This window comes from Accipiter gentilis, chromosome 28, assembly GCF_929443795.1.
Source record: "Accipiter gentilis chromosome 28, bAccGen1.1, whole genome shotgun sequence".
In the NCBI taxonomy this organism is placed as follows: Eukaryota; Metazoa; Chordata; class Aves; order Accipitriformes; family Accipitridae; genus Astur; species Astur gentilis.
The window spans coordinates 12,804,472-12,822,973 of NC_064907.1; the positions used below are offsets into that span (position 1 = coordinate 12,804,472).

General features: G+C 35.5%; 3 protein-coding genes across 5 annotated transcripts in view; 2 read left to right on the plus strand and 1 right to left on the minus strand.

Annotated features, from left to right (window-relative positions):
- EGLN1 (egl-9 family hypoxia inducible factor 1) overlaps positions 1–18,502 on the plus strand; it is a 595,298-nt gene that overhangs the window by 393,426 nt on the left and 183,370 nt on the right. The window lies entirely within an intron of this gene.
- The window catches only part of RAB4A (RAB4A, member RAS oncogene family), a 471,873-nt gene that overhangs the window by 82,776 nt on the left and 370,595 nt on the right, over positions 1–18,502 (plus strand). The window lies entirely within an intron of this gene.
- The window catches only part of NUP133 (nucleoporin 133), a 38,064-nt gene that overhangs the window by 16,838 nt on the left and 2,724 nt on the right, over positions 1–18,502 (minus strand). For 2 of the 3 annotated variants that reach the window (XM_049831348.1, XM_049831345.1), the window contains exons 2-15: positions 17,179–17,297; positions 16,274–16,377; positions 15,129–15,236; positions 13,256–13,387; positions 9,867–10,037; positions 9,079–9,234; positions 8,918–8,988; positions 8,177–8,324; positions 7,156–7,303; positions 6,193–6,350; positions 4,980–5,071; positions 2,659–2,822; positions 1,333–1,427; positions 988–1,212 (exon numbers count right to left, since the gene is read on the minus strand). In XM_049831348.1, coding sequence (XP_049687305.1) covers positions 988–1,212; positions 1,333–1,427; positions 2,659–2,822; positions 4,980–5,071; positions 6,193–6,350; positions 7,156–7,303; positions 8,177–8,324; positions 8,918–8,988; positions 9,079–9,234; positions 9,867–10,037; positions 13,256–13,387; positions 15,129–15,236; positions 16,274–16,377; positions 17,179–17,203 — 1,797 coding nt within the window. In that variant the 5' untranslated portion in view covers positions 17,204–17,297. The remainder of the gene's footprint in view (positions 1–987; positions 1,213–1,332; positions 1,428–2,658; positions 2,823–4,979; positions 5,072–6,192; positions 6,351–7,155; positions 7,304–8,176; positions 8,325–8,917; positions 8,989–9,078; positions 9,235–9,866; positions 10,038–13,255; positions 13,388–15,128; positions 15,237–16,273; positions 16,378–17,178; positions 17,298–18,502) is intronic. The other variant, XM_049831347.1, reaches the window with a different exon arrangement.

The window sequence follows — 18,502 nt, forward strand, 5'->3', positions numbered from 1 at the left end:
ATGGTGCTTAGATACTGGCTGGGGTTAAACTATGACAGAGTTACACAGAAAATAAACAAACGCTAGTAGAAACCACATCAATAACCAAAAATATTAAAAGGTGTCAACTACCTAAATGGATAATGATATCACCAGCTTATGGTTCATACAATTCTTAGAATACAAGAATTGCCTTCTTTCTGGACTTAAATGTTGGGGGGGTTGGAGGGGGACGGAAATCTTACTTTTGAAGGCAACCCCATAAACTTTCATTAAGCATATTCCTCCACCTTCTGAAACATTTGGCAGTAGAACCTTTGTTAGATAAAGTATACTGGATATCATACCTGTTTTAAAATAGTAGACAATTATTTCTATTGTCTTTTATATTTATTTTTCTCCATTAGCAACTACTGTCCTCTACAGGAAAAAAATTCCTAAGAATAAATGTTTTGTGCATAGTTCTTCTCAAGAAGGAAGAAAGAAATAAAGACTGGGTGCTTGACTGGAATGCAGCATAAACTGAGAACTAGCTTAGATGCACTAAAGTTAAAGACGACAAAAAAATATGAGAGACTGAATTGATAAAATTCCATCCAGGACAGCTCATCAAAGCAGCCCTCCTGTCTGAAAAGCTTCATATTCTGCAATTCACCCCTTAACAATGATAATTTAGCACACATTTTCTGATGTGCCAGAGCATTTCACTTGTCTCTTTCATTGCTCATCCATGTTGGTTAGTTGGAAATCATAACAACTTTATTTCTGCTGGATTAAATTCATGTTTCAGCTGCAGACATAAAAAAGTTTGTACACTAAAGTGAGGAAAATACTACCACACCATGCCTATTCAAAGAGAAATTGTGTAAAGTTGAATTGATTTTTAAAGGGAAAAATTTCAAAGTATACATTAAAGTATACAAATCAAATACAAATCATCAAAGTATACACTGCAACTTTTACTACATGCAATACTATACAATGATTCAGAAATAACAGGTTTCTTACCTCTCGAAAGAACACATCTGCAGGCGTAAGACTTGGTGGAATGTCACACTCCCTTTTGTTTAATGCGATCAGTATAGCAGCATTCACTAGATCAGGCAGCCTGGAGTGGTGATTCTTGAGAACAATAGTTGCTGCTAGTTTCTCTGCATGCTCACAGAGCAACAATCGAGTTGCCATCGGCATCCCTCGTACAGGAAAACTGCCCAGACGCTCAAATGCACCAACCTTTTATTAGAAAAAAACCCAACATCACATGCACTTTAAACAATGTTCTAGAAGAATTACTTTAAGACAAAATAATACTCTACTGTGTGTGCTAGTACCAAAAGAACAAGAAAATTTTACCTGATGAAGAAACTCAATGAAGAAGGAATGTGCTTTTGTCTTATCCTCTAGCTGATGAAGAAGAATGAGAGATGTGTTGCTGAAACCAGCTGCTTCTAAAAAGAGAAAAATCTTAGATCAGAGCACTTAATATCTTCATTTCTTTGATAACTATTTTTTCTTGCCTCTGAGGTAAACACATTTCTATAAATTTCTATAGTGTTACCGCACTGGTACTTTAAGTATGTGCACACACATTTATATATTGCTTACCATGCTATTTTTAATGTGGCTTTTGAACTCTATCATAGCTGAAGTAAAGCCTTTAGAAGAAATAAAGTATCTTCAGATCAGTACAACCATTCTGAAGCACTCAATTCATTATGCTGCTAAAATAGCAGCTCACCAGCTTGTTAAAGTTCTAGTAAGATTCAGATTCAAACTACCAAGATACAAAGACCCAGAACTATCACTACAAACAAAATTAGCAAGACTGTTTCCAAGAAGCTATCAATTTTCACTTCTTGCTTTAGCCAGGCCTAAATGCAGATAAGCCGCCAAACTAAAAATAAAATTGATCCAGAAAATACTAAGGATCTGATGCCTGACAATTTCTAACTGGCTGCCACACAGAAACAACAGCAGGAAGCATCATCCATCTGTAACTATTTACCACATGAATTTTCAAACTAAGTCTCTGCTCAGTAACCGGCAACTGCTGCCTAGAGGTCCTAGGGACAGTTTCAAATTAACACTGTGCATAAGTGACAGGGAAGTGTGAACAAAGAAGTTTCTTCCTCAGAACATGTCTGCTTTAATCCTTCATGTACAACAAATACTCCAAAATAAATTTCTCTAGTCCTCTTTTAGGTAGACATAAATACCAATGTCCCAGAGAGATACGAGCTCACTCTACCCAGGATCCAAACCTCCCAGAAGCTGTGTAGCCACACTGACAAAGGGCAAAGCATAAGCAAATAGACTCTTTCTCTCAACATATCTGTTTGTGGAAAATAATTTAGATTTATCCAAGGAAACACTAAAGTGACATCACCTGCTCCTTGCATAAAGTACCCTTCTCAGAAATGTTTTCTTTGCTGTTTGTGTTTACTATATGAAGTCAAGAACTAACCACAGTAGACTGCAAGTTTATCTGGTAGTCTCATAGGATGCATCTTTTAGCCTTTCTGGAAATATATCTAGTGGTAGAAGAGGGCAAGGGACATCTGTGCCTTTTTTGCAGAGCTCAAAATATAATTTTATCTAGAGTACTATAGAGAGATTTTCACAAAAAAAACCCAAACAAAAGAAAACCCCAAGAAAAAATCCCCACACCATTATGTTTACCTTCAGGTACAGATTCAGCCCATCTTGGATCAGAGGCAGGGTAATCATCCATTAAGTCCACACTGATCTGAGTCACTGCCCTATCCAATTCAGCATCAGAATCCAGCTCCGCATTACTTGGAAAGAGCTCAACTACCATGCTTTGTGCATTGACTATATCTTTTCTGAAATGAAGGAAATACAAAGCATGTGAAATAAAAACAATAGATAGGATTATAGGAACTTAGTAGGATTTTCTGATATGCTTTTTGTAAAGTGCTTTAGATTATACGCATCAAGCACTGTTTGGGATATCTTTAAACTAATTATGGATAAAAGGTATTCTGACTCTATGGATAAAAGGTATTCCGATTCTTTAAAAGCAAGGGGGCTGCACAATCTATAAAACAAATAAGTACAAACCAGGAAGTGATTCAAGTCACTTTTTATTTTATTATCCCTATCACTGTTATTTAAGAGAAAAGATTCATCATACAGAGCTAAGTCTGGATGTCTCTGGTAGCTAAGTCACCAAATTTCTATTCCTTGCATTAAAATCCTCTCTTGAGTACATGTAATCACTCCCACGAATGGCAGTAGAGTAAAAGCTCTCAGGAAAATGCTTCAGCAAATATAATGCATTATTCTTATTTGCTATAATTTCAGAGAACCCTCTTCAATTCAGGTCAATAAGTAAAAGAGTAAGAAGAATCCAAATGCTTAAACCTCCAACGTATGAAGTTGTACTGAAGAACTCTATGTAAGAAGTATGCAATATTCACAAAAAGCACTGATTTTGTTTTGTGACTAAAAATTATAGTATTCTGACTGACAAGGGATACTGTGATTCCAATATATCATCTGCTTTTGGAAATACTTAAATTTATGATGAGACTTTCATTCTGAATGCTTATATAACCAAGATATCTTGAAATAAAAACCATCAGTGCATCCAGAAATTTCACAAAGGCTTACTAAAGCAAACTATATTTTTAAAAACTAAAATATACTGAATCTTCTATTAAACAACCTTCCATTCTTTTCTCTGCATCAACTGCTTGGCTATCTAGACAGGCCATTGCTACATCTGTTCTGTGGACGATTTCTCCATTCATTTTACCACACTATTTTTCTGAAAAAAATCTGAATCAATACTATACACATCATATTACTAATTTCTTCTCATTTCATAAATAAAACCCAAATTTTCATCAAAACAACATTAAACTTTCATACTGTTCCACACCATTTTCCTTACTACCTCCTACTTTCTTTTGACCCTGTTTCCAACCCCCTTGTTCACATCTTCAGTGATACCAACTTTCACATTTGTTATCTGTGCTCAGACCTTAGCTACTTCAGTCACCTCAGGACCATCTGCAGCAACAGTTCTGTTTACTGACATGTCCACTTGTGAATACATGCAGATTTTCTTTCTAAAAATCTGTGCATGTTTACAGATCTTGTTTTGGTATCCTTTATTATATGTGCCTAACCTCCTTTATAATCGTCTAACTCACATGCAGCTCTATGTCAAAAGCACTCCTACTTCCTGTTATCTTAAATCTGTGCTTTCCAAGTTTTAAGACCCTTTAAGGAGATTAGTCCTAAGAGGTTTGTGGGTTGGTTTGTTTTGGTTTTTAAATAAATATATATTGAAAACAATCACCTCTAAATATAATTAATCTAAGTCTACAGCTCTGTTTATCTTATCTCTCCTCTTCCTCCTTTGTTTACATAACTTATCTCAATGTCAAACCTTTCAGAGGCATTGCATGCCCCCCAACAGCCAGGCTGCTTTTAATCAGGATAGTTTGATGAACAGTGTATTTCCTTCCATTCCCACTCCCCCCACATCAGTCAGTCTTAAAAACGGTATCATCTTGCCACAGAATCTGCCAGGCTAGTTATTCTTCATAGCCACATAAATAGTAATTAAATATATTCAAAAGTACTACTGAAAACAGCTATGCAAATAAAAATAAAAAAGAAAAGGAAAGAATTTTTTTTAACAACAAAACACCATTTACTAAAAGAATAAAGAAGTCAAACCAACAAAGTTTAAAGTTGTTTCACTGGCAGTAATGTAACATCACAGAGTTTATGCAAAGTAACCAAAAAGTCATTGAGATTATAGAAGCCTGCTCCTTTCTAGCATGTATCATTTCTTCACTAGCCCAAGATGTATCTAACACTTTCCTAATAAAGATGTGCATGTGTCATTAAAAAAAGCTTTAACACAGCACAAGAGTATCTTTACCAAGACCATCTCTCACTCAAATATCAGAGTGCCTTCAAGAATAACAAACACACATGCCTCAAAAATTAAGTGCAATGTCTACCTGCAGTACTGTAGAAAAGCAGCTTTCAGTAATTTAGTCTTGTCTTCTTGAGCTATAATTTCCAGCCTACTGGTTGCATCAAATGCAGGACTCTGAAAATGCAAAGTAAAAACTTCAGCTGAAACACAAATACCAATCTTCATTATGAAATGAAAACAATTTTTCTCAGTAGCAACAACAAAGATTTAAAATAGAAATGCCAGCTGGAAGCAGTTACATTTATTAAGCCAAACATAAGCCCACAAGATTCATTGTAATGTAAGTCACACTTACACCAATTTATTTCACCAGTCAAACTTTTTATGGTAATTTTAAGTATTTCAACATTCAAACCCAACATTTTAGACAGAATTTAAAAGGTATTCATGCGTACTATGACCCACAAAAACAATATAAATGCAGACAAGTCTAACTAGAGATTGATTCAATAAGAAAAATACAGTTCCATCTGAGCAATCACCACAAAGGTCTTCCACTAAATTACTAGTTATTATTAACTGATTTAAAAAGTGATTTAATTGGAATAAGGAGTGAAACTCACTATTACCAGAAAGAAATATTCTCTAATTATATTGTAACAACTTTTGTATTCTTCCCTCCCAAGCCAGGGACATCTCCACGGCACATACATTTTAAACAAAACATGTTTGATATAAGAGCTTAATAAATGCACATTACCCAAAATATCAATAAAAATACTTTAACATATTTTTGTAAGACTATATTAAAAAAATATATATATATAAAAAACAGAGCAGAAACAAAATTCAGCCACCATACAGCCCTTCTCAGCTTAGCCTCTACGCTTTTCACAGCATAAGAAAAAAGTGTCTCTTACATGCACAAAGGAACAGACACAAAAGACTGAAGAAACTATCCTGATCGAAAAGCGAGAACAAAGTCTGAGTCTCTGCTGTAGTGTTATATCAGCCCTAGTGACGTACAGTAATACATCCACTTGAAACAAAAAAAATTCATAGAAAACTTGACTTCAAAAAAAGGAAAACAAAAAAGTTACCCAAACTGGCAGATATTGTTAAGTTTCTTGGGGTTTGAAAACTGCCTTTGTTACAAGTGTTCGAGTCTCTATTTAAAAAAAAAACACTTTAAAACTCAAAACACTCTAGGATTTCCACAATGAAAAGTCAAAACTGCCAGAAAAACATTTTATTTCTACCCTCAGTTTTCAACTAGCCAAGCAAACAACCATTACCTCACTTCTTGGTCCAGCAACAGAAGAGGACAGGGAATCCTCAAGGTCTTCAGGAAGCACAGAAATGTTTTCCCTGGACAAGATAGTGATAAGTCCACTTTTTTTGGTAAAGAAGATGGGGAAGCTAGTACAGGAACCTGCTCCCAAAATGCTATCTCCTAAGATAAGGGGGGAGGGGGGGGAAAGGATGAAAAAAGAAAAAAAACCACATAAATGCCACTTTAATTCAAGAACAAAATGTAACAGTTTCATAGACAATTATTAAATTTTGTCATGAACCAACCAACAGCAATTGACAACCGCACCTGATTTACATAAGTTGTGGATACTATTTGCTACTAAAGATGCTGATTTCCAGATACTGCAAGTTGGGGGGGGGGGGGGGGAGAAAGGAGGGGAAAAAAGAGAAAAAGGAGGAGAAAAAAAAGAGGACTAAAGAGAAATAAAAAGGAGGAAGAAAAAAAAAGAAAAAGAAAAGTCAAGATTCAGGTGGTTCAAGTTCTACCTAAGGACTGATGTGCGCATCCTACTTGAAAACACCTCTGAAAGTCAAGGATGACATACTTGGAGACATCTGACACAGGCACCTAGTATCTAATTTAGACTGAGCCTTGACACAAAGTTAACTTCAAGAAAAAAAAAATATCCATAGTGAATGTTGGAAGAAAAGAAAACCAAAAAGGGCAAATAATCCCACAAACAAAACCCCCACCCTTTCATATACCATGAGGGGGGATCTACTTCATTTTCATCCAAAACACTGTAGAGAAAGCAATAACAATACTGGATTTCACGTCAGTGCTTTCTCCGTACTCTCATGAGAAACTCCCAACTTGAAAGATTTAATAAAGAGAAAAACGAGTGTAAATATGATTCTGCTCTCCAAGAAATCCAAATACTATAAAAACATTCAATTAGAAAGTATCAACAAAATGTGATTTTTTTTTTTCCCCTGCACGTTACCTTGTATGCCAAATACGATTTTCTCCTGTGGTAAAGAAATTCTTCCAGTTCCAGTGGAACAAGCAAACACTTCATCTTCCTTATAGAGGTAAGCTGCATGGCTAAAGTAATCTGGGACTACCAGACAGCACAACACTTCCTCTTCTGACTGAAAGTGTTACATACGAACAATATCACATATATAATCAAAACCTTAAACAAACATCTAACATTTTAAAGGCTGATCTGAGTTGCCTGAATTTGTTTTCATCAACAAGAAGATATGGATATAACTTACAACCTATAAAAACCAAACAAAACCACTTTTAATTTGCCCTAAAACTTAAGATCCTGGGGGTTTTTTGTTCCGTATATATTAAATTCTTGCTAATTTCACATGAAGAGATAAGTAAACATCAATTATTCCCCAGTTTTCACACTCTCCTTCCATCTTAAGATTCAATTTTAAGATGCCACTACAGGGAGGGGGGAGAAGTGGAAGAGTGGAAGAAGTTTACCAAAGAAAGTTAATGCCCAAGTTTATGCTTCCAGAAGAGATAGCACAAACAAGGAACACTAAGGACAACCAGTGTGTCCTCCCCTCCCAGCAAGCCAACTGTCTAGCAAGGACCAAAATACAAGCCTCTTCACTCCTTGTCCTGCTACAAGAGTCTCAGAGTCTGAGATCTGTTCTAAATGGATTGCATGAGTGTACCATAACATTACGCTGCAGAGACTTTCACATACGGGACAAAAAATAAAATAAACCAGTAATAATCAGATTTAGACTTCTATTTTTGAGGCTTTTTTATGTTATACTTTAAAATGCAAAGCATAAACTTTACATACAGTTACTATTAAACATCAAAAGATGCTAGTACACATTTTCCTCAGAATACTACAAATACATAGCTCCAAGAACAACCCTGAAACAGAGAACTTGATTTTCCTTTAGACAAAAATCTGATAGCTGATTTATGTACAGGAATATTCTGAAACACTGTGCTTTCTTAACTCAGTTTCAGAACCTTCATTTATGTACCTGAAAAGATGGATTATACTGTGTGACTTCCACAACAACGTCATCAGACATCTGGTAGCCTTTATCTTCTACTGTTATCAGAGTGTAGTAGACAAGACATGGACGATCTCTGGGATGCCATGCTGCAGCAAGTATCACCAGTCCATCACTATTCAACAACAGATATCACACCATTGAGAGATGATTATTACATATTTCACTTGCTCAAACTGTACCACTCACAAAGACAGGTATTTAAGTACAATCACAAATAAATATTTTCCAATATTGTATAGGACTTTTTTTTTTTTTTTAGAAAGAAAGACTATACTATTTGTTCTTTCAAGCTGTTTTATTAGAAGTATTCATATTTCAGTACAAAACTGAACCAAGGCAGTTGTGATTTATGTAATTAAATTAAATACAAGAGATATTGAATTCTCTGCATTTTCTGGAACATGTTACAATTGCTTACTTGCTGTCTTTGTAATATCAAGGCAAAACAAACACCCAAACCTGATAAAATGACACTAAAAAAAGTGAAAGGAATTATTCTTAGGTAATTTGTAATGCTACAGAGATAATGATAACATGAAGTATAGGATAACTTAGTTATCTACTATGACATGCTCATTTTATCAACAGTGGCACGGCACTCAAGTAAAATTAAATTGCAATTACTCATATAAAGTTTTTGCAAGAAAACAGAATGCATTTATCTCATTAATGTTAAGTCTTACAGATGCAACTGTACTTCCTTACCGATTCTGTTGCAAATCCATGTATTGTATATTTACTCCTCCTTTAATATCTTCATAGTTACTTTCAGAACCCTAAAAAACAATACAGCTGACATAACTATATATAAATAGGCTCTTAATTAAACAAACATACAAACACTTTCCAGGTGAGCTGGCTCTTACCCAAATTGCATCTGTAATATGTTCTTTCAGGATCCTGTTGACATCCCAGCTGAGAATATAACGTTCTGATGAATCATCGATGTCCCATTTGTTTAGATTTGAACTTGTCAGCATATAAAAGCTTGACCTCTCTTTATCCCAAAGAACGCTAGAAATCTGCATTTAAAAAAGAAAAAGCTAAAAAGGTTAAAGCACAGCCTTAATATTTGGATACAACAATCTACACCGCTCTCAGTCCACAAAAAAAATCACTTCCTTGGGCAACCTACACAAGTTATATTACAAGATGAGAGTATTACGATAATTTCCAAGAGAAGTCTTATTTTATAGATGTAAGAACATTTGTAGTATGTTTCTCTTCCAGTTTCTGTGGAGTTCGTTGACAAAGCTCAACCCAATCACCAACCCTTGGCAACCCCAAATCAGAAAAGTAAAATTACAGGTTACTGTTAGTTTCTCCAAGTAGTAATGAGGCTATTACTAGAAAGAGGCGAGACTTTGAATCATTGCATATTCCCCAGGAAGCATTACAACTTTAAAGTCTCCTTTCATTCAGATCTAAAGAGCAAGTCAGCATTCTTCTTCACAAAGCATATAGATTTATTTGGTTTCTGTCTTTCTTTCAAATTTCAAAGACATATGAGTAATATGAGTTGAGTCTTGCCTCTTTTTTTGGTCATCATACATCTTTATGCAGTCCTTTTATTTTTTCTTTCCTTAAACACTGAGGCTTAAAATTACAGAAAGAAACTAAAGCAGATTACTATATGAATGTTTTTCATGCTTACCACAGCATCATGTCCAGGAGACAATATACCCAGAAGAGAAGAAACCTTTCTACCAATTCCAGAAAACATGCCCTGACCCTGTGGCAGGGCATGCTGATGAATCTTGCCAGAACTATCTGGTATCAGTCGAACTAGCTGGCCTCTGGAAGATGATAAAATAAAGCTTCCTCCCTAACAAAAAGAAAAGCAACTATATTAAAAAAATAAAAATCACACTGCTTAAACAATTCTATTGTCAAATAAAATTCTTTATGTCCACTCATAAGGGTAAACACTAAACAAGAACAAGACACAAGGCATCCACAGTACTTGAGAGCTAACAAAGGAAAAAAAAAAAGCATTTATCACATAAAAAGCCTGTTTAAACAAATTTTCCACATTATTCTCTATGCTTGAATCAGTGCAAGGTACAGCTCACAGTAAACTTTTTTTTTAATTTTAAACCAAACTTTTAAAAAATATGAAAAGAAAATGTATTTAATCAATCTCTACAGGCACTATTACATGTAACATTCATATGTTGAATTATCAATTAAATAAATGCACACATGGAAGTTGAATGTTAAAATCTGAAGTGTTATTAAGCACACCATAACTTTTTTTTTTTAGTAGCATCCTATCCTACAGGCCACTAATCTAAATGAACTGCATAACCAGTCTTCCATCTTGTTATGTCAAAAAAGTCTGGGATGGGCAATGAAAAAATGAATAGTGCATTAGTCAATGTGTAACTGAGAAAAGATATCACAATGCTAGTGTCAGACCAGGAAAGAAAACAATACATGGATACAAAGAAATAAGTTGTTTTCTGTTGGGGTTTTATTGTTGGGTTTTTTTGGTGGTGGTTTTGATTTTTGTTTTGTTTTGGTTTTAAGAAATAATAAACACTAGTGCTAAGTCACACATCTGACTGGTACTTAGCACTGTCAGAGACTCATTTTCTTATCATTGCATGACATTCTTATTCATGAAACTCCATTTCAGTTTAACAATATGTCCTGGTTTCAGCTGGGATGGAGTTAATTTTCTTTCTAGTAGCTGGTAGAGTGTTATGTTTTGGGTTCACTACCAGAAGAAGGTTGATAACATACTGATGTTTTCAGTTGTTGCTAAGTAGCATTTAGACCAAGTCAAGGATTTTTCAGCTTCTCATGCCCAGCCAGCAAGAAGGCTGGAGGGGCACAAGAAGTTGTGAGGGGACGCAGCCAGGACAGCTGACCCAAACTGGCCAAAGGGATATTCCATACCATGGGATGTCATGCACAGAATACAAACTGGGGGAGAGTTGGCCTGGGGCAGGTGGGGGTCAGATCGCTGCTCAGGAACTAACTGGGCATAGGTCGGTGAGTGGTGAGCAATTGCATTGTGCGTCACTTGCTTTGTATATTCCAATCCTTTTATTATTATTGTCATTTTATTATTGTTATTATCATTATTAGTTTCTTCCTCTCTGTTCTATTAAACTGTTCTTATCTCAACTCACAAGTTTTACCTTCCCCCCCCACCCCCCGCCCCGATTCTCTCCCCCATCCCACTGGGTGGGAGGCAAAGTGAGTGGCTGGCTGCGTGGTGCTTAGTCGCTTGGTGGGGTTAAACCATGACACAACAGAACTAAAATCTCATGTAATCCTAATGATGAAAAATAGCGTTACCTTTGCACTAAGAAAATGTGAAGAGTCTTATGCATTATGCAAAATATGCACTCTATTGTAGGTGCTTATATACTTCATTTAGGAGGCAGAGACTTCTGTTAGTGCATCTCTTGCCCGTCCTAATGGGTGCACTTACATTAGCACTTTAATTAGTATCAAAAGCCTGCTTCTGAAGTGACCTTCTCTGAGTCCCCACATACTACCTGCTGGATCACATCACATAGCAGTCTGAGTGTACCAGCTGTACACCCTTTGAATGAAACTAAACTGAAAGATGGGCTCTGACCACTAACAGACATTAATTTCATGCAGCTAGGCTGGAACTAGTTTAAAATAACAACCTCCTCCTGCAGATGACCAGTGTAGATAGTGGCACTGCCTCAGCACTTATGTTTTTACTTTACAGATTCTCAACTATTGCCTTTCACTACTTGCTAACAGACATAGCCTTCGTGTGCCCCACCACCAAGTCATTAACAAAAGGGTGCCTTCAATTCAAAACTGATCAAAGTTTGTATGTTACAGGGAACAAACAAGGCCTGTTAGGTGTACAACAATTTTCAAAAAAATGAATGCTAAGGGCCTGGAGGTTGCTGAAAGGACGAACTGTTTACCTGTACAGGAAACATTCACAGAACAAAATTTTTAAAAAAAATTAAAAAACAAACCAAACAACCAAAACACAACAAAAAAACCCAAAACCAATCAAAACAAAAACCAGCACCATTTTCATCATCATTATACTATACAAAAATTTTGCTAAAGGTTAAATCTGCCCAGTGACAGGTTGACTAATGAAGTATTGTAGTTATATACATAATAGTGCAGCTTTAGAACACTGATTAATAAAAGGGTTCTGCTCTGAAAAAAAAGTTCCTCTAGCTCTGAATTCACATTGATTGACGTCAATGTTTGAACTACAGGTGTGATAAGACCTTGCTTTCCTCATCTTGATACCTGAAACTTGGACACAATTCAACTCTAATAGGGTAGATACAAGTTAGTATTTCTTAACATCTTGCAACTCTTAAGAAATTTGTCATTAAGATCACTGTCTTCTGATTAGGTTTACAAATGTTTATGACACACTGATGCCCTAAAGTAATATTTATAATACAGGATATGAACCGTAAATGTTGAAAAGGCCATGAGATAAAATGTAATTTAATTGATAATACCTAGTTTTGAAGATAAAAAAAAATTGTAACACACTGAATTTTTTTATATATTCCATTTTAAGAGTTCTCCCCATTTAGGCACACCAACAGCAGAAAACAGAATTTTTAAGAATAATTCATAATATACTTGTTCATTACTTTCATACAGAAATCTCTCAAATTCAGTCACTGGTGAGCTACACCACAAGATGCCAAGTGTGTGGTCTGCAGATTCAGATGAAATAGTTCTCTGTTTTTGTGATAGCAGGGTTTTTACGTAATCACAGTAGTTAATACTGACGCTCCTTATAAGCTGAGGTACCAAACCAGTCCTGTTAACTTTACGGTTGAATCCTGCATGCTTCCCCAACTTCAACATTATTATTTATGACTACCAGTCATCTCTGCTACTTAAGATCATCACACTCATCAACAACCTCTGAAATTACTCCTCAGAATATTTGATAGTTTGCTGTGCGACATTTATTGGAGATTTAGGACTGATAATATGGAACATGCTTTTTAATTTTTAAAACAGGAATTAGTGCAGTATTTTAATATAAATCATACTATACTGTACCTTTACTGCTGTTAGGAAACTGCACAGAGAGCCTCCAAAGTCTGTAAAAGTCTCAATATAGGAACCTTCATGTGCAAGATTGGGCCAGTAGCGCACAGAACCTTCGCTGGTAGCAACCATTATTGCCAGAGACTTGAAGTAAGAAAATAATTAATAGAACATGCAAAATAATAATAATCAGACCGCAGCTTTAACTAAAACATGTTATTTTACATATCAGGGTTGTGGGTGACAAACACACAAAATTAGTAAATACATATGGATGCACACTGACAAACGTAGAACCAAATTGCAAAATGATTCTGTAGCATAACTTAGTATGTGCAGGGAATGTTACACTCACTTATTTTGCTAACCATAATATTTTCTACTGGCTCTTGTTCCTGATAACTCAGGGTCTGCTATTGAAATGCAAACAAAACTTACAGTTGCAAGACAGAAGAGAGGCTGTGGAGAATTCCAGATGCCGAGAGTTATAAGCTACTATGGAAGATCTAAAATGCAGGCTGCAATTTAACAAAGAAAGTGCTCTAGTGTCATTAAGAGAAATATCAAATCACATGGTGGCTCTTCTCTTCATAAAGACACAAGCCCACAGCGTGCCTACATTAGGGTTTCTGACTCAGGAAATCACTAAGAGACCAAATTCAAAGCGTGAAGCAAGAGACTGTGGTCAAGTAGAGATTTAGGCAGAAAGCATCATACCTAATGTACTGGTTACTGAAAAAAATCACGGAACAATAGAAGAACTGTAGCTGAGAGCTCTTATTGATCTTGGAGTTTTCTAACTGATTTTTGACTAGACACAGATCTTCACAAAGGAAAGCAGTTGGCTAATGAACATCATAACTATTAAAAACACACCACAGAATGAGTCCTTTGTGATTCCTGCCCATTATTTGATAATTTTCATTGTAGTGAAATATTTTCTACCACTAATATTTCTACTTCGCTCTATACAATCATAGTATCCATGTATAGCTCACAAGCTGAAGAAAGATGAAATTGAAAAAAAATAAAATATCTTGGTTTAGGTGTATTACTTCCTCTTAAACTTCTTTGGATATGACTAAGTCATAGAGTATTTCAAGTTTTATGAGCTAATCACGAGATACTAAGATTGCTTTTCATCATCTGGAAGCGTAACAAAATAACGAGTCAAGAGAAAAGATCCTATTACATATTCTGTGCTGCTTCTTCCTTCCAAAGACAACTGCTTATCCAGTTTTATTAGAGCACCACATATATTAATTGAAAACTACACCCAAGCTGAAAATGAGAGCTTCTTTTCTTCATGAATGATAGCAACACACATATTAACATACTTTCAGAAAACTTAGCTGATCTTCAGACCTCACCCTCTAGCACAGTATGTTACGAAAAGGCACTTAGGAAAGTAATCAGTCAAGACAGATTGAATCATCTGTCCTCCCAGTGCCAGCTTCCTCATAAAGACCAGCCAAGGGAGGGTGCTGTTGTTTGCTTCTCATCCATCTATACTCAGAATTAAACCACCGGTGAACAACTTTTTTCTGCCAGTATGCATTTAAACTGCACTTGCTTAGACTGAGTATTTGATTGCCCTGGTGTTTGTTAATGCAATACTACTTAGCTTACTGTATTTTTGTTATGAAAGCATACCAATTAATCCTTCGCAAAACTATTATTTAATCTGATCCTACAACATGTAAATGATGTAATTTGAAAAGACGAGTTTATTTCAAACATATTTATTGCAAACTATCAACCCTGACCTTTTGAACAGATAGTACACCACCAAATGCAGTTTTCAAATAAGTACTTGATAAAATAGGATATATTCAAAGCTACTCTAAAAGTATTTTTTAAACACTAAAACTTAAAAGTTGATCACCTGCAGAGAAGGTGCTTCACCTGAGGAACTGAGACAAGATATAGCTGCTAAACTAGAACTCCACTGGAAGTCACTGGGTGGCAGCTGCAGTTCTTTGCACAGAGATAACTGTAAGAAAGAAAGAGATACCATAATAAATATGAGACTGGAAGAACTTATTCCTCTGCCACAAAGTCTTTAGACTTTTTGACCCTGCTAAATATTAATTTTCAACTAGTCCCAGACACTGTGTAAGGGAACCAAAAGAATGTCATTAGACATTTTCAGCAAGGTTCCAAACAGCTGAAAACCACCTACTTTTACATTTTCAAACGTTACTGTTTCTTTAGTTATTTCTGAGTGTTTCTCACAACACTACAATATGAATTAGTTCTTTCAGAGGTGCAATTATTTGACCATTCCTTAATACAATATGCTAACAAGGTAGCAAAACAAAATAAACTAGAAGTGCTTGAGAAAGCTCACTAAGTACTAAGAGTGGACTCCCCTCCCCCAAGTTAAACAATCAGGAAAATTTTAATCGCTTGAGAAATCTCTACAAGTACCAGAATGCATATACCTGACTCTCCACTATAAGTGCAGAAACTGTACAATTAACATACATCACACTAATTGAAAGATACTGATTTTGTAACTACAGGTTTCCTCTGACCATACTTGCAATTCACTGAAATGATGTTGAAAGAAACACTGCCCAGAGGGAAAAAAAATTTCTTGACATAAGAAACCTAGATGAAACATGTGTTCAGCACAGCTGAAACTAACTTTTTTTTTTTGAGACCTTGAAAATCAGTCCCAGAATAATCTAAACCGATCAGTAGCATATCAACTAGTTTTTAACTATCAAAATAAGCTTTACCAAGATTATCTAACACAAGAGACACACCTATTAAAATGTAAAGAATTAACCTTAGTGTTAAGGTGACAATTAAAAATGAAAAGAGGAATATAAAAATGTTAAGCTCCCTCAAAACCTTGAGTTTTAGTTACTGTTGTTACTATGACTTCATACCAACCCTGCTGCTTTTGAGGGAAACGAGACAAACTCCAATTTATAAAGAAACTCTTGCTTTAAAAGAACCACAACTGAATAACTTGTTCAACTAGCATAAAATACAGTTTCTCCATCTTCATCTTTCAGTTACCTTAGCTACTGGAGACTGACCAATCTTCCAAATAATCAGCCTTTCTTTATGGACTAGCCAGGCCCATCCACTTTCATCCACTTGAACGCTCAGCTGGTCATCAGCTACATAACAAGTAATTTTTTTTAAAGCATTCAGATTTTTAAAACACTGCAGAGTAACCTTAAAACCAATAAACTTTCATTCTCATATGAAAATAAGAAATATATTTTCTATTAAATTAATTTCCATGTTACAATTTCCATGTATTTAATTAAGATACCAAGCTACTATATATTGTTTAAAAATCCATTTGACAAACACTCAACTTTTACAAATGAAAAGCAAGACAATCCCAGGAGCTATTTCCATCAACTTACAGCAGATTATAATAGCTTTGTAAATTGCTCAGCAATTTTTAGGATTATTTTTAAGTATGCATTTTTGTTTCCTCTTATATCTACTATAAAAAGAAAACATGCACAGGGAAAAACTCTTAGGAGACCAATTTCTTGAACTCAGGGAAAGGTTTGTATCACTGGGGCTTTTAGAAGTGATAACAAATGTGGATTAAATATAAATTTAAAAAATTTAGAGCATCCACTCTAGAATCAAAACAAGTGAAAAAGGTGAGAAAGAACCAATAAGCAAAAGTTACTATAAAACTACTACTGGCTTTCTTGATAACCTTGGATTTTACGACCTACTGGTTAAGACAGCACCTGAAAGATATTTACATGCATCTATACCCACATGGATGTTATTACAATTACAGTTACATAGTTAACCAAGTTGGATTCAAACCAAGGCACAAACATTTCCATTTCCACGCTAAAGTCAGCATTTAAATGGCATCAACAACATGGTAACACTTTTCTTGTCTGACAGTTTTCATGAGAAAAATAACAGATAAAATCAGTTCTTACCATCAGCCTTCTTCAGGGCTTCCATAACCTTAACAGGCAGAGAGGATCCAAAAGCCTTAACATCATAATTAATAGTCTCACTTGCTGAGGGATGCTGGATAACCCTAGTAGGAGTTGCCCTTAAACAAAAAGTTATAGTTAGTTTTTTGTTGTTTCTTCATCAGTTTCAACAGACATTTACTTCATTAGTATCTGTTTAGAAATAATGTGATGAAATGGGTTTCTGTAAAATAAACATGCTCCCTCTGGGAGCACCATCTAAAGCAGTAATGTGGTGGCCTCCTTACAAGTTGTCAGCTGTCAGTAAATTCCTTTATTTTTTAAAGGACCGATTTCAAACATGCATTCCTCTGCCAGCAACAAAATCACTGTTCAACTTCTCTACATTCTGGTTATCTGTAGAATAAAGCTATCCACAATGCCAGGAGAAGCTCAACAGAAGTTCTTCCCCAACTGCAGGGCCAGTTCTGACACTGCTGGGCAATATGTACTGTACAACGCTTTGAACACCTGTGGCAGCTCAGATCAGCTAGCACTTCTACTGACCTTGTTTTACTGTGGAGACTGCAGTTCTTATCTGTTTCAGTCATTATTTGTTTCACAATATAATTTATAAAAGCTGCTTTGCACCTTCCCCTACCTTCTCTCTCTGGAACAGCATAGGTCTGTCTTGTCTTTTGAATGTGATTAAGTGGGTAAATTTCTCTCCTTTTAGAAGATACTGCCCTCTTTTTATTTCTCCTCACAAGGAAAATGATGTCACAGACCTCCCCAATGTGAAATGCCAAAAGATGATGACACATAGCTAGAACACAAGCCTGACACCCAGTTTGGGAAAATACTGTATTAAACAGACCTGAAGTAAAAGTTCCCTGAAACTGGAAATGGGCATGGAAATGTGTATCTCAACAAGAAACAGCTGCTCCTGAGAAAAGAGATTCTGAACCCTTGAAATTGATCTGGGGCTCATGTTAAATCTCATTTTTTGATTCATATGGAAAGGAGAAGGGGGGAAGCTGGGGCGAGGGGGGAATGCCTAAACTTTTACTATTTTATCTTCTTTTTAAATACAGAGGTTCTTATTATTTTCATATTTTTCCTTTACCAGGGATACATCTGAGGAACCCTCGAACTCAAATGCTAGTAAGAGATTATAACACTGGTATTGTATATTTATAATGTACAATACCACTTTTAAAGAACTTTAAAACTGTTCAACTATAAAACATTTCAGTCAGAATTTGTTACCATGAGAACAGAGTGTATCAAATATCCTACAAAGAATCTGAGAGCACCTGAGAAACCACAGACTCATAGTGTCTTA